The sequence below is a fragment of the Poecilia mexicana genome, unplaced genomic scaffold (assembly GCF_051168715.1).
Source record: "Poecilia mexicana isolate PSO_F unplaced genomic scaffold, ASM5116871v1 scaffold_5, whole genome shotgun sequence".
In the NCBI taxonomy this organism is placed as follows: Eukaryota; Metazoa; Chordata; class Actinopteri; order Cyprinodontiformes; family Poeciliidae; genus Poecilia; species Poecilia mexicana.
The window spans coordinates 12495141-12522735 of record NW_028263374.1 but is presented as its reverse complement, the minus strand read 5'-3'; the positions used below and the strand labels follow the sequence as shown (position 1 = coordinate 12522735).

Here is a 27595-nt window from a genome sequence, read left to right as displayed (position 1 = left end):
GACGAACCTGCAGAGTGAAAAAGAGACAAGTGGACATTCATGTGCACCTGGGAGCACAAACACACACCTCTGTGTGTACAAAGACACTCTTCTCTTGACACTCAGGCATGCAGACTTGCAGACATGAACTTTAACACACTAGTCTGAGAGTAAAGCAGACCCCCCTCCCCTCATTTTCCACCCTGGGCTCGCCGCCAATGCAGCATGGGGGAAATACCTCTGCCGCACCCTGAAGCATGTCCTACAACACGACTGCATCAATGCTCTCCAGCACAATGAAGCCATTATGGGAGAGTATTCATGTTTCTTAGAATCAGTACTAAAGACGCCATTTTATTTGCAGGTGAATTAAAATATCAGATTTATTCGCGTTTTTACGTGCCTACAAACTGTTTCTTGTTACTTTCATTGCCGTAGAGAAAGAAAGAAAAAAAACTAAACTTTTGCACATTTTCCTAAGCTGCAACCACAAAGTTCAGTGTGTGTTATTTGGATTTTATGTGACAGACCAACACAAAGTAGTGTGTTTGAATTCAGCCTGCCTGAATCAGCTGAAGGTCTTTTAGGGTCTACGTCTAACAGCTTGACAGAGAATGAAGCTTTCGCCAGTGTTTCATTGTAAAACAGCTCAGTCTCACTTACTTTGGATAGAGACCATCTGTGAACCAGGAATTAGAGGCCTTGCTACAGATCCTCAATTGAAAGTAGGTCTGAGCTTTGACTGGGCCGTTCTAACAAATGAATATGCTTTGATCAAAACCATTCATTTCGGGTCATTTGCTGATGGACAAGTCTTTTGCAGCCTCTGTTTATTTTTCCAGAGTTGTCCTGTTTTTAGCTCCATTCATTATTAGACATTTTCTCTGTCTAAAGGCATTTTAATCATTGGTGTGGTGTGTTCAGGGTGATGTGCAGTGTCAGCTTTTCTCCTCATTCAGCATTTTCCATGTATGGCAAAAGCTCGGTTCTGGTCTGAGTTGACGAGGGAACCATCTTCCATGCTGTTTCCCTCGCAGTACTTTGAGAAATGTGCAAAAAAATTATTGCTCTGTCTACAGATTTACCCACCTACAGCTCCGCCTTCAAGACGCAGTTCCTTCTCAGAGCTGCAGTTTTCACATTTTCGAGCTTCCGCCTTGCAGAGCAGCCATCCCTCTATTAATCCCCCACTCCGCTCCTTCAGACTAGCCAGCAGCAATTAGCAAACAGCCGGTGGAACTGAGCATCGTCTGGACTCGTTATAGAAGCTACATCTCAGTGCAACGCTGCTAAAAATGTAGAGGAGCCATGTTGTGATGACTTCTTGAAAGTGGCGTTTCAGAGAAAGTACGAGTTTTTAAAGAGACACAGACCCAATTTCAAGGCTTTAATTTACAGAGTCAAATTTCTTTCGATTCATTTTTGGCAGTAACATAGTTACTTGACTGTGCTATGAAATGACAATATGGACCAGGAAAACACGTTTAAATCTTTCCACATATTTCTCCTTGATCTGGTCTTTCTTGGTCTGTATAATGTTTTTTATGGGTGTCAGAGTAAAGCTTACTGTTACAACAACGAAGGAAAGCCTTAGCAGGACACTTTATGTCCATTATTGGAAGGAAAGCTGCCTCTATGTCTTAATGGGGGAGTTGTTTTTACTAATAGTTGGTCAACTTGAACTCTTTATCTCCACCTGGTTGTGCACCTTAATGAGTCAGGCAGTTTTAGACCTCCGGGACAATACTCTCAGGTTTGATTTGTTTGCGGTTTGAGTTGTGTAAGACCAGAACCAGTCAAACACTCAAAGATCTTGTTCTGAAAAGCAGATTATCTGCTTCAGAGGTCACCATTTATCTCCTATTCTCTGAGATAGTTGTGCATGTGCAGTTATCAATGCGAAAGTCTCACGCATTTTTGTCTCACGTCTTCTACACGTAATGTATCGCTGCAGGTGTGATTTCTGGCACACGTTGCACACTTATCCCCCACAAGTCCACAGCAGCTTGCATAAAAGATTAGGCAGATTCACGTGTTTCAAGGTCAAGGACTTCAAACATTGAGGTCAGACATGTAGGGAGTGACTTCTGCAGCCATCATTCAGTATAGCTGTAGAAGCTGCATGCAACTCTGCATCGATACCACTGCCTATAATCTCATCATCAAGTTGCTGTAACCCATGTGTGTAAATCTTAAGGTGTTTTTTCCCCCACTATGCTATGGATTGAACAGTCATTGAAATGAATGTGCTTTCTCCCTCTGAAGGCCCGACAAGAAATTGCATGCTAAGCGCAACTGATGTAACCTCGATTATTGCTTGACAAAAAGAGTGAAGTCTTTATAAAAGTGAACCAAAGTACAAACAGTCCTGCCTGCCAGTCGAATCATTCATCCGACAAATATGTTTTGTTTTTTTTTAAACATCACTAACTCCACCAATCACTGTTTCATATCATATTTTTACATGACTAATACCTTTCTACTTGGGGTGTAGAGTTAAAAAACAAGTGATCGCATGCATTTTGCCGATTCCGCGTCACTGATTTGTTAATCGAAAGTGTGCATTCGGTCGCCGAGGTCAGGTTATGAGCAAACAGGTGGCCTTTATTTACAGATGAAGGCAACCAATGTTCTGCATCAGTGGTCTCAAACTGGTGTCCTCCGGAGGAGCCGGAGTCCTGCAACTTTGAAGAGCAAAACATGTGGAGAAAATGATCTAAAATGATTTACAGCATCATGGAACCAAAACCAGAATGAGGTAAAACACACACACACACACACACACACACACACACATATATATATATATATATATATATATATATATATAAAATTCCCTTCTCACCCTCCGCGGGTGGTCTCTTTCATCCTCTGAGCTCGGGTCCTCTACCAGAGGCCTGGGAGCTTGAGGGTTCTGCGCAGTATCTTGGCTGTGCCTAGAACTGCACATTTCTGGACTGAGATGTCTGATGTTGTTCCTGGGATCTGTTTGAGCCACTGCTCCAGTTTGGGGGTGACTGCCCCGAGGGCCCTGATGACCACAGGCACCACTGTGGTCTTCACCTTCCAGGCCTTCTCCAGTTCCTCTCTTAGGCCCTGGTATTTCTCCAGTTTCTCATGCTCCTTTTTCCTGATGTTGTGGTCACTTGGTATTGCTACATCCACCACAACGGCTTTCCTCTGTTCTTTATCCACCACCACAATGTCCGGTTGGTTCGCCATTACCATCTTGTCTGTCTGGATCTGGAAGTCCCACAGGATCTTAGCTCGGTCATTCTCCACCACCTTTGGGGGTGTTCCCCATTTTGACCTCGGGGCTTCCAGTCCATATTCGGCACAGATGTTCCTGTACACTATGCCCGCCACTTGGTTATGTCGTTCCATGTACGCTTTCCCTGCCAGCATCTTGCACCCTGCTGTTATGTGCTGGACTGTCTCAGGGGCCTCCTTGCACAACCTACACCTTGGGTCTTGTCTGGTGTGGTAGATCTGAGCCTCTATTGCTCTGGTGTTTAGGGCCTGTTCCTGGGCGGCCAGGATGAGGGCCTCTGTGCTGTCCTTGAGTCCAGCTTTCTCCAGCCATTGGTAGGATTTCCTGATATCAGCCACTTCAGTTATTTGTCGGTGGTACATCCCATGTAGGGGCTTGTCCTCCCATGATGGTTCCTCCAGCACCTCGTCCTCTGTTCCCCATTGTCTGAGACATTCGCTCAGGGCCATATATATATATATATATATATATATATATATATATATATATATATAAATTCCAGGAAACGACTATTTTGAATGGAAGTAAGTGGCAAAGACTCAGCTGGTGTCCAATGGTTCAGAAAGTTTAAAGTTAGCTAGAGGATGCCTGTGTGAGAAAAGGAAACCTGTTGAAGAGGTTGCATTTTACTAAACAACAGGTTTCCTGACCAGTAGAAAACTGGTGCAACATTTTTATGAACTGGGAAAAAAACAACATTGACAGTTTGTCCAAAAGAGCTCAAACACCACAGCACACTGTGATGCATGGTGGCTCAGACATCATGGTATTGGAATCCCTTTTATGCTAAGATGTTGGGCCTCTTTATTGCATGCAAGAGATCGTGGATCAGTTTAAATCCATCCAAACAGTCGAAGAGGTTGTGTTGAGTTTTATCGCAGAGAAGATGCCCTCCAAAGTTGTTTTTCCAACAAAATAACAACCCTTAACACAGCAGTAAGCAACTATTGGTTCCAGACCGACAAGATCAACTTTATAGGCAAGCCCAGACATTAATCCAACAGAGAAAATTTGCGGGGATAACATCAAACAGGCCGTTTCTCAGGCAAAACCAAGAAGATTAGAGGAAATGTGGAATCGGTTCCAATTGTTCTGGACTGGAAAACCTGCTCACAGGTACCAGGAGATAATTGACTCCATGCACAGATGTGAAGCGTTTCTCAGAAAAAGTGGTTATACAACTAACTATCAGTGCAGTGATTCACAGGGCAGCGAAATCTTTCTGCATTTTTAGGTCATATTGTAAAACATTGAGTATATCAGGATAAAAAGCAGACACTGCCAACGTTGCGTTTCCTCACGTTCACTATACAGCAAAAAAAAAACAAAAAAAAACTCGTCAACTCTTTCAATCACCCTGTCCATTCATGGCGGAGTTCAAACTTCACAGGACAAAGGTCCACATGAGCAGATTACAGTCTCTGCAAGTCGTTATTTAAGAAGAACTCCACGATTTTTTAAACTGGCCTCTTCCACTGAGCCTTAAAGCTTTAAAATGTGCTTCTTCCTGCTTCATGCAGCTCATTTACATGTACATCCTTAACGACTGCAGCATATTTTGCCCGTCACCATAGCTAAAGCCAAGCACTGGGGGGACAGGTAGCTCAGAGCAGGATTATTCTGTCATAAATTTTACATCTCAAAGTGATTCCACAAAAAAAGAAAAAAAAAAAAACATCAAAGCAGTGCGACAACATAAACCTCTTTTAGTAATATGGATTTATGGCACCAAACAGCAAGCTTATGATGGGCCAGCTGACACAACATCTCAGGGCTGCATGGGACTTAAGCCGACGATCTCCAGCTGCTCTTGTGCTCACCCAGTCACCCATATACTAAGGATTATGTGCATCCGCTGGTAAATATGCATAAGCAATCTTTTGAATGGTTTCTGAAAATGCGTCAGTCCTCCTTGGTGCTTCGAATGAAAAAACAAAAAAAAAAGTCTTATTTCAATGTTCCTGGGCATCAGAGTAGATTTCAGTAAATTTAATCTTAGCGTACTCTGTCTCTAATCAGATGTAATAGCAGTTCAATCTGTTAATTTAAAGGAGGGATGTCCAAATGAGGAACAAAATGCAGCAAACGAGGCCCTGCTCTGAGTCTTTGGCATCCACAGTGAGAGCCATCGTCCACAAATAGAGAGAACACAGAGCAGCGGGAAACTTTCCCAGCAGTGGTCAGCCTACTAAAATTACTCCAAGAGCTCATCGATGATCTTCATTCATCTAGAAGATTTAAAAACAATCAGGACTGCATCTGCAGATGTCACTTGCCTCAGTTAAGGTCAGAGTTCACGGCTCAACAACATGTAAAGATAGACCGGGCAAAAATGGCCTCCGTGGAAGAGTTTCTGTGGTTCAACTTCAGTTTCAAAAGAGCTTTTAAACACATCGGCTTGAGAAATGATCAAAGTTTTGCTGATCCCTGTTGAACCAAAACACCAAAGTCAGATTTTTAATGTTTGGCTGTTTTATCTAAACTTATTTGTTAAGAAGGAAAATGGATCAGTGATAAGTATGACTGGTGCATTAATGCAGACAGACCCATGATGTCCAGTCACCCAGTTCCATCACGCCACTGAAACGCAGTCAGAGGGAGTTTAGTTAATTACAGCGTAGAGCAAGTTAACATTTAGAGCACAGAACCTCAACGTTACAATGTACTGGATCTGTCTGTCGCCTCACGACTGCAGAGGTACCAGCAGAACAGAGATCAATCAAATGAAAAGCTTCAGTAAGCAGATGTCCTGCAGTTCAAGTTCTAAAGACTATAATTATCCTCATTACCACTTGTTTTAGCCTCGACATCCACATTAGCATCGGGCACGGCTTGAGAGTCATCAGCTCAGATAACAGCCAGTGAACTGCATGCGGCCGGATGCTCTCACTGTTCGACTGGACGGAAATGACCCTGATGAAAAAGAATTTCTTGGAAGTTTAGTTCGTGAAGCTTGTTTTTAAATTCCCATTGCTCTCACTTTCAAACTTCAGTTCTTCTACTTTACCAAAATCCTGCAGTAAAAATTAATACCTTTCATTATTATTTTATGTTATTGGATTCTAAGGTAGCTCAATAGTAAGGAAGTGCATCTCTAAGTATTTAATCTCCTGCCCACTTTCCTGCTGGATTTTGTGTGTACATACAAATTACAGTTGACTTTATCTTTCGGCATCCAGTCAGGTAGATAACAGTTCAATCAGTAAACTGAGCAGAGACAAGCAAAATAAATAAATAAGTTAACATTTTTTAGATTCGGATGGGAATTACACAAGAATTTTACCAGCTGGAGGATAATAAAGACTAGCAGAAGTGAAGGGATGTGAGGAATTTGACTTCATCTATCCTATATGGACTGGTGCCAAGTTGCAGCCGTCATCCCATGCCGGGTGCAGATGTCGCCTCCACGCTCTCAAGCTCTCGTCACGTTCTGCGTGACTTTATCACTCTCGAATCTGACAGTCAGCGCACTGCGTTTCTCTGAAACCGGGTGATCTAAGATTTCTGGTGAATCAAATGTCAGAGCAGATTCTGACTACAGGACCCCGGGGGCAGTTACTTCACCATCACCTCACTCTGTGTGCACTTTGGACGAATTCCAGTGCAAACGAATTCAGGTCAAGAATTTCTCCCTCACCAGGAATCTCGGTGATTCGGCGCCACAGCAGGTTGCAGGTTAGTTCATCAAGCAAAACCAGCTGCAGATGGTAGAGCAAACTATTTCATCTCTGTTGTTGTAGACACTGGGGTTTGCAGAATGCATGTTTATCCAATTAACAGTTTGGAGAAAAATCCACCTGATTTCCATGTTAAGACAGTTTGCCCTAACAATGGCCTTGGAAGGAGGGTGGGTCGCCAGAAAAGTGTCAATTTTTAGGAATATTGGAGAACAAAGTGCCTCCCAAGGGTAGAGATAAGCCTGAGCGATTACAGAAGTCATGCATTATTTATCCAGGTTATCCACGTGTGCCGTTTCTGGGCTGGTCTGACTTAAGCCCTCTGATTGGACACACCTCCTTCCCCCAGCAGCAGTCCCCATCCAGGCGGGGCGGGACCAGACCAGTCTTCGCACCCATGATTGGTCTATAAGAAGAAAATTTACATCTTTCTCTGACTGGATTCCAGAAGCACTTTGTGCATTATAAATACAGCCTGCAGCCGGGAAAACAAAATGAGCATCGACACCCAAGGGTTCCGCGAACAGACACCAGCGCTCCATGACCTTTGTGAGGAGGATGGTGCAGCAAGCGCTTCGAGTGTCCGTCCGCAACGCCTTCCCCCTAGTCAAGTGGATGGAGAGGTGGGCCGAGAGCGCAGCAGCGCCTCCGCTGGGGAGCGCCCTGCAGGCGGTGAGGACCCTGGACGACATGCCCGGACCGACGGCCGCCAGCTTCGCCTGGGACCTGTTTGCCAGGGGGGGTCTGTCCCGTCTGCATGAGTTACAGGTAAGGAGGTGAGGCTGGAAGGGTTGGGCGCTCCGAGGGGGGACCCATCTTCAGCTCACTGATTATCCCTGCAGGGTTTTTTGTTTGTTTGTTTTTGTTTTTTGTTTTTTTTTCTGGCAGCACATTTTAGTCAGTGGCGGTGCTTGCTTTAATGGTGCCCTGGGCGAGTCCCTCCTTCTGCACCCCCAATCCTTCCCAACAGACTCTGGGTTTATATTCTGCATTTTAATGATTGAAATATTAGTTAATTGTCTGGTAATTGTCATTTTATTCAGGCGTGAAGGTCAAAAACGGTGATGGAGACGAATCTCTATTGAATCAAAACGGCAAATTCTTTTTACATTCATTCTTAAATTAAACACAGTTAAATCCTGACATAAGACTATTAAAGACTCTGCAGCTTGGTCATCTGCTTGCAGTGTATGTATTTCTTGAATCTTAAAATGTGTTTTGAAGGATCTCTGTTCAGCATAGACCTGAGTGCTTCTCCAACATCCTGAATCAGATTAATGGCTGCTGCTGAGGGAGTTCAGCCATTTGATGCAGGTGTGTTGGCGCAGGGACGCATCTGGAAGCAGCTCTTTAAGGATCGGACCTTGCATCCTCTGATGTAGAATAACTTAAATAGGCACTGACCAGTTTCAGTATTTTGGAGTTTGAACTTGAAATAACAAAATGCAATAAACTTTTCTTTATAAAAGCAGCACAATTATCCTTTAATTTAACACCAAATTGGAAGCCGTGAAGCAGATTAGCCATCCTAGTGCTTTTTGTTGTCCTGGTGTTCCTGGTGCTACACTACAGGCTTCACCTGTGGACCTATAGATTTTCACATGAGGGTCAAAGAAGAGGTAAAGCATGTAGCTTTGCTCACTAATATGTAAATGGAGCAAATAGAATATCCACAAAAATTCCTTCAAGTTTTTTTAATGTATCATTTTCCAATAAATCAAAGACATTTTAGGCACATGACGAATTTCAGCCCTGGCTTTCTTTCTGTCCAGCTAAACGGTTTCATCCCACAAATATTCATCCATTCCTGTTGCTTTGGCACGCTGCTTTGCTATGCTAACGTTGGCTAGAGCTTAAATGAAAGCAGGTGATTTTATTTTTTTAAAAGAAGATTTTCTTGGGGGGAAACTCCTCTCACAGTCCGTGGTACCCACAGGCAAAACAATAGTGATGTTGCACAAGAGAAATTGTGAAAAGAAAATCTTCCTAAACGGTTCCAGGAATGTCACAAACTCTGTCAGACTGGATGGGCACACTTTGTCATTTTCTCCGTTTCTTACCAGACGTTTTATTGCATAGTCCATCTCATTTTCCAAGTGCTGCAAACAACTGCACTGCAAACAAAACTTCATCCTTTAGGAAGTCATTGGGTTTAGTGCTTGTATCCCCCCATGACCTTACAGTAGTTTGACAAGCCTCCATCTTAGCCATCAGTGAGGAAGGAATATAATGACTCTATAGGCATCTTACAGGAAGTAAAGGCATTTTACAGCTCACATCTTTAAACTCAACTGGAAGTGAGCCAACAAATACAGGGATGAACTCAAACTACCATTTACTTCCTGCTGGTTAGACAGATGGTTCTTTCTTTCCACACAATATTTTTTCATAACCTTGTTTTTATCCACTGACCAAAACTTTGTCTTCATAATTTTGTCACGCTGCACGAGTTCTGATTTAGTTTGCAGTGAGTTTTCATGACAAAGTAAGAAATAAAAGGTTGTTGACCAACTCAGTCTCCCAGGAGAGTGTCCAGAAAATGCTGAAAAAGTGACCCGACTCGGCTGCTGAATTGATAATATTGTTTAGTCATAAAAACACCTTTGCATATTGGACTGTTTGTGCACGGGGGCTGAACAAATGTATAGAAGGTGCCACTGGCTCCTCTGATCCCCCTTTAGTCGCAACCCTGGATGCTTAAGAGCATTTTATTCAGAGCAGAGAAATTTATTTTTTTTCCTGTAATGTCATAATATATTCAGATTATGTTTCAGTATTTGTGTGTGCGAGCTCAATATTTCAACCCCCATCTGTTCATTCAGAATTATGCCTGAGACGCCATGCATTTTTAATGCAAACTATTTCGCTTTAGTCCAGTTTTTTTCCCCACCAAAGCCCTCCAGGCATCCCATTTTCTGCTCTGCTTTAATCTAACAGAGACTGCAAATCAAAAGAGAGCGGATGAAGAGATAAAGCCAGTTATTTCGTAGCCTGCAGGGTTTTTCTAAGCCTCTCTGTCTCTTTCCCAGCTGGAAGGAGTGCAGCGCTACGGGCCCGTGTGGAAGGCGAGCTTCGGCCCCATCCTGACGGTTCATGTAGCGGATCCGGCCCTCATAGAGCAGGTCCTGAGGCAGGAGGGCCAGCACCCGATGCGATCGAACCTTTCATCCTGGAAGGACTACAGGAAGCTGAAAGGACACAACTTTGGACTTTTGACGGCGTAAGTGTTGCTGCCTCCATAAACGCCAATGATTCCAGTTCAGTGACTGGCTACAAGAAAAGTGCAGCCAGATAGTGAAAAAATAAGCTGTTCAGACATAGGTGGTCAGTCTAAAAATGTCACATGGTTCAACAGTTAGTGATATTAAATCTCAGCAATCATTAAAATCGGCTGTATTTGGGTCAGAAATGTGAAAATGTTCCAAAGAGAAGATATTCAATGGATGGCACAATGGCTCCATGCTAATTGACCCACATGTTGACTTGGATTTAGTCCATTTGTCGTTACTAACATCACTGTTTATGTCCACAGTGAGGGGGAGGAGTGGCAGGAAGTGAGAAGTCTCTTGGGGAAGCACATGCTGCGACCGAAGGCTGTGGAAGTTTACGACGACACCCTGAATAGCGTTGTCAGCGACCTGATTTCCAAACTTCGCTTTCGCCGGTCCTCCCAAGGCCTCGTTACTGACATCACCAGCGAGTTCTACCGCTTCGGCCTCGAGGGTAAGGCCCCGCATCGTCCGAGAAGCAAACCCACAAAAACCAACATAACCAAAACGGCCTTTCGCCTCCTCGCACGGCATTAAAATTTTAATATTTCCTATGAGACCTAGAAAAAGTTATGGAGTTAATTATTTTCTTCATCTCCTCTATCGTCTTCTCATTTTTTTTTTTTTCCTCTCAGGTATCTCCTCTGTGCTGTTTGAGTCCAGAATCGGATGCCTGGACCCTGTCATTCCTGAGGAAACGGAGCGCTTCATCGAGTCCATCAACACCATGTTTGTGATGACTCTCCTCACCATGGCCATGCCCAGGTGGCTGCACCAGCTGTACCCCAAACCCTGGAAAACCTTCTGCGACTGCTGGGACTACATGTTTGAATTTGGTAGGCGAAGCAAACGGCGCCTCAAACGTCAACAACGATCTTAAAATGATCGGCACGCTAAGAGGCTTGAGCTGATTCTTGAGGGTATTTTAAAGAAGGATCTAGAGAAGCTCCAGCTTGAAGGGCAACACGTAAACATAAGTGAATAAATACATACAGTGTGCTGTATGTGCTTTTCTCCCGAACTCTTATTGGTCTCTCAAGACTTGCAGAGGACTTATGAGAAGCTGAGGCATCAAACATGTGTACAATAATCAGCCTTGATCGAGAATCGACAGATTAAAGTCTTTAACCCTCACGCACTGCGAGCTCGTCTGCCCTGAATGTCAAGCGTGTTCTCAGGATAACTTCATATGACTTACCATCAAGACTTGAGTAGATCTGCAACATCCTTACCTTATTGGCCTTTGATTCTTTTACAGCCAAAGGTCACATCGACCAGCGTTTGACGGCTGAAGCCAACAAGATCGCCAAGGGGGAGAAAATCGAGGGCCGTCATCTCACCTACTTCCTCTCACAGACGGGGCTGCCGATGAAGACCATCTACAGCAATGTCACAGAGCTGCTTCTGGCTGGAGTCGACACGGTAAGACAGGGTTTTTTTTTTCTCCTGGCAGATTTTACTTGACTCAGAGTCCATAAGTAGGTTAAAGCAGTCCTGTTGGGTTTTCGCCTCAGATCTCCAGCACCATGTCCTGGACTCTGTACGAGCTCTCCCGTCACCCAGAGATCCAGGATGCACTCAGGGAGGAGGTGTTGACCGTACTGGAGGGTCGAAGAATACCGGACAACACAGACGTGGCCCGTATGCCCCTCATGAAGGCCACAGTCAAGGAAGCGCTTAGGTATAACTCGGTTATACTGATTTATCTGCAGTTTACATGTTTCACTCTGTCTGACGTTTTTGTTTGTTTGTTTGTTTTTCCAGGCTGTACCCAGTTATTCCTGCCAATGCGCGGGTCATTTCAGAGAAGGACATCGAGGTGGGAGGCTACCTCATTCCTAAAAATGTGAGTCAAAGCAACATGTGAAAATACTTCTAGTTGTCAAACAAACTGGATCGCCATCTAGATCAACTTTAGTTCACGAGGTCCAGAGTCCTGAAACTTTTTGACGCATTCCTGATCTAACACAACCTTTACAAAGTCTTGATAATGGACAGACTATTCAGCATGTTGAAGCAGACGCACATCTAAACCTCAAGGGTTGGGATATGAGACCCCTAGTCGAGATCAAAGGTGGACAGTCTCACTCCTTATGGACTAATGTCCTGCATGTCTTAGATGAAGCTTCGCCCCAAGTTTTCTGGGATCCATTCATTGAAATCAAGTGTGTTTATGCAGGGTTATAAGACATAAAACATGCAGCATAGGATTAGACTTGCTCATCCTGATGTAGCTTCAGGTTCTGTCCCCTAACACAAATATTTTGCAAAGCAGCAATTTTACAATCCATTTGGAAGTTGTTGGGGGGGGGGGGTTACAGGAAAAACTTGCTTTGAAAGTGTAGATTTTTCTTTAAATGTACAGCTTTCACTGGAAATTCAGGGATTTTTAAAAAGTAATAACTAACTCTTTGATTCCACTGTTGTACAATTTTATGGTCAAGACAGTATTTCCACCACCAGTTGGACTCTCGCTGAGCAGACGGGGTTAAGCCCAAATGCCCAATATGATGTCATATTAGTCCAACAATAATCATAATGCATTATTATGCAGTGACTTTTTTCTGTCCTCCAATAAATGGATTGACGCCAGCAGCTCCACCCTACCCGTACAATTGTCTTATGGACCTGAAACTGAAGGAAGCCCAGAAATGGTGCATTACGGGTCGATTGTATGGGCCGTTTTTACAGTGGAAACAGACAAAATAATACAGTGGAACCGCAACGAGCCGGGCCGTTCCACTCAGTGGAAACCCACTTTTCATATTCCCAATTTGGGTTTCTGTTCTAAAAAAAACAATAACAGCATGAAAGCAGTTATTACGGGACTTTTCCCTCATCTGTTTTGCTGCTTCTGGACTCTGATTCTTTTGAACTTGTGAACCGAAGACGTTCATGTCGGGGATAAAAAGATTTACTTGTGCCAAACAAAAAACAGTGGCTACAGTTGCTTTGGGAGGTTATGTAGCCTAGCATTGCTTTAGTCATGCTGTTAATAACGGTTCATATATCCATATGCTGGCAGATGAATGTCGAGAAAAATCAATTTGCAAAATCTATAATGGTCTCTCTATACATCTGACTAGAGCTTCTTCTCCTACAGACCTTGATCACTTTGTGCCAATTTGCCACATCCCGGGACCCGGCTGTGTTTCAGAATCCAGATGATTTCCATCCCTATCGCTGGTTTAACAAAGACGAGGCTCATCACCCCTACGCCTCAGTTCCCTTTGGCGTGGGAAAACGCAGCTGCATAGGTCGCCGGATTGCGGAGCTGGAGCTCTACCTCGCTCTATCTCGAGTAAGTTAGCCTAACTTAATCCTTTGTTTTTCATACCAAGGTGACTTGATATGACCCTTTGACCTGCTGAAAAGTCTTCACTTGCAAAGCATATCTTCACCAATCAGTTATTGCTCTAGTCCAAGAACTGAGTTCTGTATCTTATGAAGAATCTAGGGGGAAATGTGCATTATGGGGACTACAGCACAAGGCTGAAACTATGTGACATTAATAGATGAATTCCTACATAACGGCAGGTTTAACTGAATGTAACAACTGTATAATATGATGTAATGGTTTGGTTTCACCATTGACCTATTTTGTGGGAACAGATAAACTGTGCTGATATGCTGCATTGAAGTATATGAGCATCGTAACTCTGCTACCAGCTAACATATTAAATGTTACAATTTTGTTTTGATAGACTTGAACTAAAATCTTATCTACATTTATATCTGAGAGAAAATAAATGTCCATCTGTCTCTTTAGCTGCCTAATAATGACACAATTGCTGATTCTGCTAGGAAGCAGAATCATCAAGCTAGCCAATTCTGCTTGGTAGCAGAATCAGCAAGCTAGCTAATTCTGCTTGCTAGCAGAATTGGTTAAGAATTAGCTAGCTGGTGCCTTTCCCTTAAAGCCACCAGCTAAATGTTGGTGCCTCTAAGAAAAAGCTTTATCTGATTTTTTTATTTTTTCATGATAAAAACAGCTGTTCAGTCACTTAATCAGGAACTATTAAGGAATTTGGATGCCTTAAAGGTGTATTAAGACTTTAAAACCTATTTTGCACTTTCAGCTAAGCTTATTTCTTCTCCAGAGAAAAGATTTTCTCTTGAAACGCTGAACTAGGTCAACTCTTGCTTGAAAGACTTTGGGTCACTTGTATATCTAAGCAAACAAAAATGACATGTGGCGTACCTCAAGGCTCCATTCTTGGGCAACATTTAATTAGCGTCTTCACATTCTCTCTCGCTCACATAAATAACAATCTCTCTGACTATTTCCATGTGGGAACACAGGCATCTTTATTTCACCGTCGTCTCATAGCCATATAGTCCAGTACTGTCATCGAGTCAGGTTTTCTGTCGTATCAGTGAGTGAGAGGCAGACAAAACAGAAGTCAGGGATTTTGGTTCCAAAAGTACAACATTAAAGATCGGGAATCGAGAACCAAATCAGGAAAATGGTTTGTATTACCTCAGTCCTTTATTCAATGTCGTGGCTCCAGAAACAGCTGGTGTTGCAATATTATTTTAGAGTTTTATATTAGTACCTTGTCAGCTATTTTCTACCGAGTTCATTTCTGAGAGTTGTCTTTGACGATGTTAATATTTCTAATGACATTCATCAGCTGTTAACTCAACGTTTAGGCAAAACGAATAAGAGCACAAATTACAATTAGAGGATTAAAGTAATTAAGCAAATCTCATTCCTTATAAATGGATTATGTGGCCGAGGGATTTCCCATAACGGCCCAGGACTTACTTATATGCTTATTTGTGTATTAATTTCGAGTTGCTGTGTTGTGTCCCTGCTCTTGTCAGATCCTGATGGAGTTCGATGTGAAGCCAGACCCTGAGGGTAATTCTGTGAAGCCGATGACTCGGACGCTCCTCGTTCCTGAAAATGCCATCAACCTGCAGTTTGTTGAACGATGAACTCCTCTTGTGATCCCGATGGGTGAACGTGAGCTGTCCCCGCTGCCGCCCAGGCTGCCCTTTACTCAGGCCGTGTGAGGTGGGGAGAACAGGCAGGGCAGCGTTATCGCATGCACCACGGGGCTGCTCAGGCGCAGCGGGTCATGTCAAAGCGAGTCTTCGACCTTTGACACAGTTGGGAGAAAAGCCCACCTAATCTGCAGCCCGGCGCGTGCTGGCCGGCGCATAACGAGGGAGAGGGCTTAACGGCACAATTAATGCTGAGAAAGATGTGACAGAGAAAACATGAGTTACCTGTCTGCACTGTTTCTAGAGAAAAACCTCTAGAACTTCATGTTGGACTCATTAGATCAGTTCAAGTTACGAATGGATGCGAGCTGTGCTCGAATTAAGTGGATTTGTTTTTTGTTCTTTCTTGAATCTTGTAAAACTTATGAATTAGAAATATTGCACTATTAAGCATGTTTACTGTGTCCTGAATATGTGAACATTTTTGTGTTGAAACGTTGGAGCTGATTGCTGTCCAGGTGTAATGATTAATATAGTGGGACCAGTACGTTTTGTCAGGGAAAATGTTTTAAAAGGCAGCTATTGAGAACATACCTGTGTGATGTCACTGAATTCACAGATGTAATGTCCTGAAACGGGAAGTGCAGTGCGTCAGGTCATCTAAATGTCCAAGTTACTGATGTGGCATTATTCTGCAAAATCTTATGGATTTCACCTTTGTATTTATTCCAGTGTGACACAATATGAAGCTGCTACTGTAAATGTCAATAAATGTGTATCGCTAATTGACGCTTTAGTCAATTAAAAATGTCCTGTCCATGATTTATTTATGTATCTTTACGTCCATTTGTTTATGTCTGCTAAAGGGGGTAAAAGCTGCAGATTGACATGAAACGCTCCCAAAGCATCACAATCTCAATGGTGAAATGAATAACTGGCAGAAATATCCGTTTGAATCTCACACATTTCAATAGATTTTACATGGATCTTCTAGGAAGGTCAAGTTGGTGCTTATATGTGAAGTTGAAGTAAAAATATTGCATGGTTTTCGATATTTTTTTTTTGTGCAAATAAAAGTATGAGAAATGTGGAAAGCATCTTTATTGAGGCTGCCTGAGTTAAACCTCTGCAGATCCGTCCTGTGCTGCATTTCAGCTGGAAGTCTCTGGGTGTTTCTCTTTCAGTTTTCAACTTCTACAAAATCAGAAACTTTTAAGTCTTTCCACAGATTGTGGATCCTTAGATTTATATTAGTACTTTTGACTATGCCATTCTAATGGACACATTTGCTTTGACTGAAACCATTGTGTCTCTGGTTGGTTTGCAAGAAAGCCAGAAAGTTACATTTTGGTCTCATCTGACCAGATCACTTTCTCTCACATTTTTGCAGAGGACATTTAATGGAGGTCTTCATGTCATTTTTCTCTATAAGTGCAACCCTTAGAGTGACTGTCATATTCTTCCACCTGATCTGCAGATCTATGCAGCTCCTCCAGAGCTACCATGGGCTGCTTTTCGTTGGACGGTCATGTCCTGGTAGTTTGCAGTTTTATATTTGAAAAATGGTTTAAGTTGAGCTCTATGGGATGAAATCTTGTGGAGAACCTCAGCTTTCACTTTACTCATATGTACTTGCTGTGATTTTGTTCATTACATCTTGTTCAATGATGTTTTTGAACCAACCTGACAACAGCTGGATTTATACTAACATTAAATTACACGTAGAGGGAATCTGTTTACCAATCCGGTGACTTGTAAAAGCAATTTCTCACTCCAGATTTTAGTTTTGGGGACCGGTGAGCAGGGACTGAAAATGGATTCCTGCCACTTTCATATTTTACTTTTTAAAATGTCCTGAAGTTTAGTGGCGGCTCGAGGGGGATCAGTTGGGATGTTATAGCGCTTCCTGGATCAGACACCAAAAACACCCCACAAAAAAAAAAATGATTTCAAAAACAGGAAATGATTGTTGATCTAGATCTAATTTCACATCCCATAAACCAGTGGATGTTAGTTATTAGTCAATTCTGCAATAAAATGTTTGAGGCTCCACTGAGAAGTTTCAGAAACAATTATCAAAAAACAGACTATGCTAATATTACATGACTATGTAGTCAGCAAGGAGAACTAGGAGGCAGAGCTTCACCAAGTTAAGGAGAGCTTATACATCATGCAGCATTACAGAGATGAATTTCTAGAGTTACATAAGTTGATGTCTGTGTCTTTGACATTTCCTGTTCACCAGTGCACTGTGAACAGTTTATGTTGTTTGTTTGATTGGAAAAAAAATAATATGGTACCAGAGCCGCCTGTTCAACCGCTGACCAGGAAAAAATCTTGAGGATCTCGAGACAGGGACCTTCCCTTTCTGCTGCAACATGTTCCTGTGGTCATGACATCTGAGAGGAAAAAAATGCCCCATCTTCTGGCTGTCACTGAGTTTTGGTGCTGAAGATCAAGTTTGTTTCTAAATTAACATTTTTGTGTGTTTGATGGTCTTCTGAACTTGCAACAAATACATGAATAAGATGCCACAGACATCAACACAAAATATTTATTTCAATCTTCTTTCAAACAGCTTATGGTCCTATTTCGAAATGAAAAACTTGGGATTTTGTGTTTGAATCTTAAAACGTGTTTGAGCCAAGTCTAGACAAAACATTTGACATGTTTTATTTGAATCTGAAGGTGTCATGGAAAAACCAAGAGACATATGCATACTTTAATAATACAAGCCAATAAAATGTACTTCCTTCCATTGCTGCAGTAAAACAGTACAAAAATGGCTATGACAATATCTTTCTCAGACTTGAAAATCCTCTGTTTTTCTTTCTTTTATTCTTTAATTCCTTTAAGTTCTAATTATTAAAATTTCCATGTATGCTTTTCAAAGAGAATATATATTTGTGTACTTTAATTCTACTACTTCTTTAATTTGTTTTTTGAGATGGAGAAGTACAAAAATTTGATTCTTTACTCAAAAATAAAAATGATGTAAAAGAGTAAAAACACTGGAAAGTATCTTGGGGAATAAAATAAAGAGGATTACGAACCATTTGGAAACAACATTTTGCCAACTTGCAACAAATATAACTTATTTATAACTTACATATATTTTTTATTATTTTACAACGAATTACACAAATCTTTATTGTGTGCATTGCGTGAACAGAAAGTGCGTTTTAAGGCAGCCCGGGTCTGTTTCGGTCCGGTCCGCAAGGTGGCGGTAGTGCATCTTAAGGCTGTTTGCCAAACCGTTTCCCCAAATAGAAAACCAGGAAGAAAACATGAATGTAGCCGAGCGGCTAATGCTAACTAGTTGGACGTTAAATGTTTCAAGGTAGTTTTGTAAAAGAGGATTAATTAAGAATAAATTGAACTTGGGATTTGTAAGGGACTGACACCGAGCTACATATAAAAGGTGAGTGATAAGATAGCAGAGCTAGCCTTCCTAGCTTGGAAAGAAGCGCTCGTTACCGCAGGATGACTGTGTTAGCTTAGCTAACATGATCCGTTAAAAAGAACCACTCTGGTGTTTTTGTTATGCAGCCAATCAGACTGTTGTTAAATGTTGTCCTCGGTTAACATTTTGCTTTTTTATGTTATTGTGTAACTTTATGCCACCTTTTAAAAAAACAGAAAAAGGCCTCAAACTAGCATCGCATGTAAACAAAGGAAGTACAAAGCTACAAACATCTCATCAATTAATTATTGTGAATGAAAAATTATTAACTGTAAGTCCACATAAGACACCTTCAACTAATTTCTACTCTTGTACTTTCGCTAGTTTTCAGTACTTAGTTTGTCCAAAAATGAACATTTATCTGCAAAATATGAATTTGCAGTGTAAAAAAGTGTAGACAGTGGTACTGCTTTATAGAATTTCAAGTTATATAACATATATTCTTATCCTACCTGTATTTGTAATATTACTTCACCGTGTAGAATAAGTTGAAAGTCGGGGCTTTAGAGCTAGAAGGGAATCTTTATCCTTTTTACACTGGTAAATAATCACTTTGACCAAAAATGAACCAGAATCGAGTAATGATTTTACATCGAAAGACTATTGGACTGAGAACATCAGCATAGGAATTACCCCGTAATAAAACGACAGTACAGTGGATGTTTTTTTGTTGTTTTCTTGTTTGTTTGGCCCCTTTTCGGTCATTAAGCTACAAATGTGTGCTAAATATAGAAATTACTCAACTTGCCTTGATATTCTGAATAAAGTATCTTATTCTCTTGTTACAAAAGTTGATGAAAATCAATATAAAATCAACATTGTGATTCTTTCTTTTCATAAAACAGCAGTACCAAAAAAACAAAATGAATAAATCAACCAAACAGGTTCAACTGGTTTTGCAGCTGTAGATTAATTTTATTTAATAGGAGCCAGGGCAAAAATGTCCTTCTGATAAAATAACCATACATGGTTTATTTTACATTTAAAAAGGAAATAAAAAAAATCTGTCTATAAGTCTAAAAAAAATCACATTATTAAAAATGTATCTAAAAATTAAAAATTTAACAAAAAATCTTTGTTTTTAAATCCACAATCCCGATTCAGAAGAAGTTTGGGCATTGTGGAAAATGTCAATTAAAAAAGAATGTTGTGGTATTTAAATATTATAAACCCATATTTTATTCACAATGAAACATTGTGAATGAAAGCTAGAAAATTGTACTACCGTAGCAAAAAAATAATATAATTTTCTATTTGATGACAGCAAAATGTGGAGACGGGGACAACAAAAGACTGCAAAATCAAGGGATATGAATAAGAATGAAATGCAGAGCAGAAAAATAACATCTTTAAGAGGATAATTCACCAAGATGTAAAAATGAGCAAAGATTTTATTCTGAAAACAGTAAAAAGTATAAAAAATGCTCAGCAAAAAATTGGGGAAACTCTGAATATCCCCTCATCCACAGTACAATGTATTTAGCGAAATGCTGCAGCAGATTTCCAATATGCTTCCTTCAGTGAATGAAGAGATGCAGGCCGGTGACCCAGGGGTCGGCGCATCAGTGGGGGTGTCTGGTGTTCAGAGCCGGTCAGAGGATGAAGAGTCGCTTGGAGTGAAAGATGTGAAAAGGACGGCAACACAAGCATTTGGAGTCGGCGTTCCCAAGAGGAGAAGTTCATCCAGGTACTGTTAGGTTACACAGAAATGATGCCATCATGCTGCATTTAAAGAGAATGTCTCCATTTCTCATTAATGTTTCTGCAACCAAAGGTCAATAAAAAGAAAGAAGTTTGACGATGAGCTGGTGGAGAGCAGCCTGGTGAAGTCGTCCAGTCGAGTCAAAGGGCCTCCTGTCATGGAGCCTATTCGCTGTTTGGGCAGTGAACCTTCGCCTATAGAAAAGAAAAAGGTACAACATTTTAGATTGTCAAGAAATGGAAAAATATGAAATAGTTTTATATACTGACGTATTTTTCTTTTGTTCTTGTTGTTGTAAGGTGACAAAATCAGGAACTGCGCTCACACCGCCTCTCGCCATGATGCTAAACCCTTCACCTCTGCCCAAAAGAGTGAAGAAAACCAAGCAGCCTTTACATATGACTAAAGATCTGGGTCGCTGGAAACCCACAGATGACCTTCTGCTAATAAATGCTGTGCTACAGGTGAGCACAAAAATCCCTGTTCAGAACCAATAATCTCTCCTGTATGATCTTTTTTTTTTAAGTTATTTTCTGTTATGATGCGACACTGGTGAGTGAAACTCTTCATCGTTATGTCTGTGTGTCGTCCCTTGTGTCCAGACTAGTGACCTAACTTCAGTTCATCTGGGGGTGAAGTTCAGCTGCCGCTTCACCTTGAGGGAAATTAAAGAGAGGTGGTACGCTTTGCTGTACGACCCCGTCATCTCCAAGTAGGAGCTTCGTCTGGTTCTGTGGTTTTATCCTTTCTCCCTCATGGATTTTTCTAAGCACGTTGCCGTTTTTGCGTCTCTCCATCAGGTTGGCATGGCAGGCCATGCGGCAGCTTCACCCAGAGGCAATCGCAGCAATCCAAAGCAAAGCTCTGTTCAGTCAGGGGGAGCAGGCGCTGCTGGCCAAGATAGGTTCAGTAAGTAACAAATTACTTGTTTTGTGACCGCTCAGTTTTTATTTTTCTGTTGTCTGAAACTTCAGGAATATGAAATATATTTGAAGATTCATGGTAGATTTCTGATTACTGATTTTGCGAAGCTTTGACCTGCTGAGCCGGATTATAGTCGATTCTTATTTCTCTGTAAAAGCTATTAATAACTAAAGATTTGTTTTTTCGACTTTCAGGATGAGTTCAAAATGTGACGGCTTTAATAAAACGTTTAGTAAAAGTGAAACAATTTCTGTCTCTGCGTCAGTGAAAACCAAATTAGCAGTTAGATCCATTAGGATCATGGGACGGATGGATCTATAAATAAAACTAAAACCATTATCTACTCTATGTCAAATTTACTGCTTTAAAAGACAGGTTTGTTTTATAAACCTCAAAATGTAAAAGTCACAAGATATTCTATTGTCCTCTATAAGTTGACCTCAAATTAAACAGCAGTGTCCAGTTTTATGTATAAAAGTAAAGAAAACTGTTTCACAGTTTGAATCATTTAATTCACTGCAGCTACAAACACTAACAGCTGTGTGTATTTTCTACAGAACATGGAGCCTTTACCTCTTTAAAAGGCTGCCAACATTTCCTAATCCTTTGGCAGGATCCCTTGTTAATTTAGTGTAGGGCTGAAACGATTCCTCGAATGATTCGAGTACCTCGATTACTAAAATTCCTCGAGGAAAATTTACCTGCCTCGAAGCTTCGTTAATTTATGTTTTATTAGTTAGCGCACCGTGTTCCGGCCGGGACTTCATTTGCGTTGCGCGGAGCTCTCACTTCCGCCTCTGAGTTGTTGACAAAAGCTAAGTCTCAGCGGCATAAAGTCCAATCTTCAAGATTGGCCCGTGGGGATTTTATTGATTGATGATAATGCCCGACTTTTTATCGTTTTGGGGGAACCAATAAGCATCCTTAAAATGACTGGGGGAATGCCTGGAGTACGGCAGCATTTCTCCTCCGGGGCTGCTGGTTGAAAGCGAACGGCGGGAAGAGCGCTGAGGTGAGCGGATAGCCTGAACAGGGCGGGCGGCTGAGTAGCTGATGCTTACCGTGTAAATGTAGCTTTACCGACGAACCGCACAATAAATTTCATATCCCGGTCTGAAGAAACGGGTGGCGGAGCGCATCGTACATGGCTAGTAGATGAGTTTCTGAGTGACCAGTGAAGGTGTCGTAAATATCCCGTATTGCTTCCCCCCGTGTTCGTCCCCCGGTCTAACGGTTCGTCAGTCCGCTGGTCTATTTCCTCCCCTCCACCCCATCTTCGTTCATTCGCCCTCTCCTCCCACTCCAGGCGGCATTTCCCGTATTTTCAAACCCAAAGCGTGACAGGTTAGGTGGCAAGGTGAGTTTAATTAATCTATTAAACTCACTGAAGATGAATACATAAACTAAAAGCTGGATTGTAGACATTTTTTATAAGCATATTTGTGAGCCTGCCTTTGTTATTAAATTCAATATAATTTCAGATTTTTCTATAACTTTTCTTCTGGTTAACTTAGAAAGTGAGCTATTATTGTTACAGGTTAGTTTTCTAAACTACAAAAAAGCAACTGTTAGGGATGCTCAAATATGAAAAATTGGACTCATATTGATATCTGATAGTAACACTGGTATTATGCCAGATTTACCAATATTTCATTTTATAATTTTTTTTTTATCCGATTACTCGATTAATCGTAAGAATAATCGATAGATTACTCGATTACTAAAATATTCGTTTACAACAGCCCTAATTTAGTGAATTTCTTGTTAATTAAACACAAACATTTTTCAGTAGAAATGTTCTCGTATGTTGGAAGTTTCAAGGTAACATCTGTATGATTGTTCAGCTTGCAAAAATCGTACCGTATTCGTCAGATTACGGATCCTGCAGGCTGCAACCAATCAATCTTTCACAGATTAGACCCGCTGATCATTTGTTTACCTGCAGAAACAAAGAGTTATGATTTTAGATTTATGTTTCATTCACATGCCGCTTCTTTCTAAACAGACCAGTCAGCCTAAAATGGACGTTTTCCAGGAGCTTCTGAGCAAACACCCAGGCATCTTTCACCCGTCTCGCACCCCCAAGAGCCTGATGGTTCACTGGCAGCTGCTGAAGCAGTACTACCTGCTAGACGACCAGAGCGGTGAGTTCGGTCGGCCGATCATTTCAGTCTAAAACGTTCAAATTCTGGTGCAGTTTTAGTTGATTCAGCTCGACTCATGCAGCGACAATCAAATAAGGAAAAATGCAAACTGTTGTCTTCGCTGATATTATTTTAATGGACAGCCTGATGTCTTAAAACATAATAAATATAAGATAATTATTATCAGAACCTGTTGATTTCAGTGAAACACTTGAGCTAAGTCGTCTGATTTTTGTCCTGCAGTTCAGCCCCTTCCTAAAGGTGACCAAGTCCTCAACTTCTCTGATGCAGAGCAGATGGTTGATGATGTGAAATTAAAGTGAGTGTGTTTTTAAATGCAGAAATTAAAATGACTTTTTCATATGTAATATGCTTCCTCGGGTGCTGCTTTACTTCTGCTACTAAAAGCTGCTGCTGTTTTTCTTCCATGCAGGGACAGCAGAGACGAGGTGCTGGAACACGGTAAGACATCAAGTTGCTCAGTTCATTGGAGCTGGAGAGATAAAATATTGGTTTTTGTCAGAGGCTCTCTTGTCTAACGTTACATCAGTCCAAGCTATTTCTTCACCTTTTGATAAGGAAGTAAATATTTGCGCCTCTCTGCTGACAGCAGCTATTGACGGATACTTTGTGTCTTTGGTACATTTCTTCTCTTATAATTATTTCTAGAGAATACCCTTGATCCCAGTGTTGTCTGTCCTTCATTCCAGTTTGTTTTTGCACAAAACAAACTGGAATGTTTGTTTTGTGCAAACATTCCAGTTTGCACAAAACAAACTGGAATGTTTGTTTTAACATTTAAAGGTATTTAAAGGTATTTAAAGCACCACCTTCTGTCAAAGTGGTTGTTATAAGTTGAAAGTGAACTCTAGTATTTTATATATCAAACAGAAAGCAAATGACTGAGATGTTTGGAAAGCTGCATATAGTTGAGCTGTTTCTCCTTTGTGAAATTGTTTCTGTTGTCGTTTCCCTTCAGAGCTGATGATTTCAGACCGTCACCAGAAACGGGAGATCAGACAGCTGGAGCAGGAGTTGCCTCGGTGGCAGGTCCTGGTGGACAGCATCACAGGTAGGTGGCCTTTGGTGAGATTTTCTATTTAAAACCAAGCAAAAATAAAACATAGTGATGGAGTGAAAGGAAGATGATGCTCCAAGTGAGGCCAGCATCAGCTGAAGTTTTGGTTACGTATCATTTGAGCTACCAGCCAGAAACAAGACTCAGAAATAAATAGAAATAAAATAAAATATAGTTTTGAATTTGATTAAAAATGCTCATCCATCTTTGTAGACTTTTGTTTGTTAAAGTTGCATAAGCTATGTATCATGTTTCTTCCTCTTAACCATTATACTTTATGTTGGTCTATCGCATAAAATCCCAATAAAATACGTTGAACTTTTCGATCGTAAAGTTGCAGAATTACACGTTAAATGTTTTGGTTACCTTTACAAAGAAGAAGAAAGATGTAAATGCTAAATTGCTTTGATTAATTTAAACACGCAGAACTCGTTTTTGTCCTTCACCTCCAGGGATGAGCATGCCCGACTTCGACAATCAGACACTGGCAGCGTTACGAGGACGAATGGTGCGATACCTCATGAGGTCAAGAGAGGTGGGAAGACGCTTCTGAAAGCTCTTGTTGTTATAAGTTCTTATGCTGTGAGACTTAAGAACTGTGTTCGTTCAGATTACACTGGGCAGAGCGACGAAGGACAAGCAGATAGACGTCGATCTGTCACTAGAGGGACCCGCTTGGAAAATATCCAGAAAGCAAGGTGAGTTATTTCTACTTGTTGTTATGCCAGAAACAATTAAAATGTCATGATGGTTGCTAGAAACGACAGACAGAATGGAAAAACGTTGAAAGATGAGTCATTTGTGCTTCTAAATATGAAGCACAAATGACTTCATTTGTGCTTCAAATGAAGTCATTTCATTTCATCAATTAAACAAATGAGCATCATTTGTTTAATTGATTGTAAGTGATGTGAAAATACCATTTTTTCTCTTAAAGGTCGTGGTGACAGAGCTAACAGCGACTTGTTTGTCTTGGCAGGAATAATTAAACTGAAGAATAATGGAGACTTCTTCATAGCTAACGAGGGCAGGAGACCCATCTACATCGACGGCAGACCGGTGCTGTCGGGCAACAAGTGGAAGCTAAACAACAACTCAGTGGTGGAGGTGAGGAGAGAGCCGTAACCCGCGCCCTGCAGGTTTAATGCTGCTAGATGAGTATAAAGTCTTCCACAATTATGGAGATTCACGGAAAATCAACAGAGCCCTGTATGTTTTTTCATGCTAATGCATAACTGTGAGTTTTCTGTCAGATTTTCCTCAAAAACATTGAGTTTAAATGATTTCTCACTCCCACCAGCAGGTGGCAGTATTTCATATTTCTTCTACACTTCTGCCTCAGCCTTACTTGATGTGAGGTGATAGTCTGTGATCAATATGGCAAATAACAAAAATTTGCATTTTCCATTATTTATAAGTGCAAATTTCACAAAATTCCTTGCAAATATTTAAAAATAAAATTCAATTCACATTGCAAAAAAAAAATCACAAAAACAATCGCAAAATCCTGGATGGACTGATAAATCCTTCAGTTACATAATATACACCATATTTTACACCATGGATTAATTATATACATATGTATATATTTAATTAATCCATGTTGTCCTGTTTCCATGGGACAACTTAAAACAGAGGTCCAGTTTGTTTTAGCCACTCTTCAAAATGAAAAAGACAAGAGAACATGTCATTCAAGTCAGACTGTTGACATTTTAAAGTAGAGAACTGGATACTTAGATGGTGTGTAGATATACAGAGTAGAGAAATAATCTATTTAAAACAATTAATTGTCATAAACAAGGCTAAATAAACACCCAGGTTTATTTTGCTACCACAGGCAGTGAAAATATTCGCTGAAGAAGTTGATCTCCAAACCTCACATTCAGATTTATGAATATGAAATGCTACTGTAGTAAAATGTGACTTTATTTTACGGTTGTTGTTTTTTTTTTTTTTAAAGGTGAGTAATAAACATGAAGGGAACTGAACTGCCAGGTCATGTTTAATTAAAGCTGAATGAGAAACATCTCTACTGATTTTGTTTCTTCAGATCGCAGGCCTTCGCTTCGTCTTCCTAATAAACCTGGAGCTCATCTCGCTGATAAAAGCTGAAGCTGCTAAGATGACACAGCAGTGAAAGGCCAAGAAGAAAAGGACTCACAGTAACCGTGACCCTCAGTGTGCGACTCTTTAACAGACTAAATCCTGGAGCAACATGTTTAATGTGCTGTGTGGATGTTTTATTTTGTAATGCTGACACGGTTCAGCCCCGCTGTGTCCAGTTTTTCAGAACGTTGTATTTAAATTCTCACACCAAGCTTTTTTTAAAAATAATAAACTTGTTTACCTTATGCCCTATTTTGTGTTTTTAGTGCTTTCAAGAGTCAAATCTGCATCTGAAAGAATAATTTCTTCTTCGTGTTTGCTCAGTTTACCTCCTATCACAGTTTAGTGGTAAGAATTTCATCGTCTAAACTGTTGACTGCTCTTTAAGTTGTTCTTACAATATAAAAAGAAAATAGAAATAATCAGCACTCCAAAATTATCCAAAGGCCTTAATAAGACCAAAAATAAAACCTGTTCCAGCTGCAAGCCGTTGTTAGTTGAAAAGAACAAGAATAGGTACATTTTTTCCTCAAATAAAACTTCAGGTATACATGATAGTGGACTGAACATGATTGTGAGTTTTCTACAACCAGAGGGTCAGTTTTCTCCATAGACTAGATAAATATATGTATGTAAACAAACAAAAAAATGAAAATAAGGAGGCATATTGTTTTTAAGAATATAAGTCACCTGGTGAGCAGGCTTCTTTTTATTATATCCATATCAGACTTCTTCTGTAAAGCAATAAATACAGGACAGTCCATAAATCTGATCAACTTTAGCGTATACAATATAAATGTGCTGGAATAATTCTGCACAAGTCCAGAAAGTTTCAAATAATTCCTTTTTTTAAATGTTTTTTTTTTTAGTTTATTCTGGAAAATCCGGTCATATTTAATAAGTTGGAAAATGTGTTCGAAAGAGGCTAATTCTACCTTCTAAAATAGCAATATATAAGTAGTAGCTAAACATAACTTTTCATTAAGTCTGTCTTCTTTTTATTTATTGGTCTGATATATTTTAATCTTAAAT

General features: G+C 40.7%; 2 protein-coding genes across 2 annotated transcripts; both read left to right on the top strand.

Annotated features, from left to right (window-relative positions):
• The first annotated feature begins 7108 nt into the window (after positions 1-7108).
• Positions 7109-15954, top strand: cyp27b1 (cytochrome P450, family 27, subfamily B, polypeptide 1). Its single transcript, XM_015006418.2, has 9 exons — positions 7109-7695; positions 9957-10147; positions 10460-10650; positions 10832-11032; positions 11455-11618; positions 11711-11877; positions 11961-12042; positions 13300-13497; positions 15024-15954. The coding sequence occupies exons 1-9, from the start codon at positions 7468-7470 to the stop codon at positions 15135-15137; spliced, it is 1536 nt and encodes a 511-aa protein (XP_014861904.2). The 5' UTR covers positions 7109-7467; the 3' UTR covers positions 15138-15954.
• A 2433-nt stretch (positions 15955-18387) lies between these two features.
• Positions 18388-26808, top strand: mcrs1 (microspherule protein 1). The gene is made up of 14 exons (XM_015006417.2): positions 18388-18567; positions 20131-20296; positions 20384-20522; positions 20611-20775; positions 20914-21023; positions 21112-21220; positions 23241-23379; positions 23623-23698; positions 23813-23841; positions 24359-24451; positions 24910-24992; positions 25068-25155; positions 25437-25564; positions 26508-26808. The coding sequence occupies exons 2-14, from the start codon at positions 20142-20144 to the stop codon at positions 26592-26594; spliced, it is 1401 nt and encodes a 466-aa protein (XP_014861903.1). The 5' UTR covers positions 18388-18567; positions 20131-20141; the 3' UTR covers positions 26595-26808.
• Positions 26809-27595: the final 787 nt, after the last annotated feature.

Excerpts from the sequence above, each read along its gene's own strand:
- mcrs1 (XM_015006417.2), top strand. The coding sequence starts at position 20,142 with ATGCAGGCCGGTGACCCAGGGGTCGGCGCATCAGTGGGGGTGTCTGGT. Across the intron at positions 23,380-23,622 it reads CCTGCTAGACGACCAGAGCG|TTCAGCCCCTTCCTAAAGGT; the intron begins GTGAGTTCGGTC and ends TTTGTCCTGCAG. Across the intron at positions 23,842-24,358 it reads AGACGAGGTGCTGGAACACG|AGCTGATGATTTCAGACCGT; the intron begins GTAAGACATCAA and ends GTTTCCCTTCAG.
- cyp27b1 (XM_015006418.2), top strand. The coding sequence starts at position 7,468 with ATGACCTTTGTGAGGAGGATGGTGCAGCAAGCGCTTCGAGTGTCCGTC. Across the intron at positions 11,619-11,710 it reads TTCTGGCTGGAGTCGACACG|ATCTCCAGCACCATGTCCTG; the intron begins GTAAGACAGGGT and ends TTTTCGCCTCAG. Across the intron at positions 11,878-11,960 it reads ACAGTCAAGGAAGCGCTTAG|GCTGTACCCAGTTATTCCTG; the intron begins GTATAACTCGGT and ends TTGTTTTTCCAG.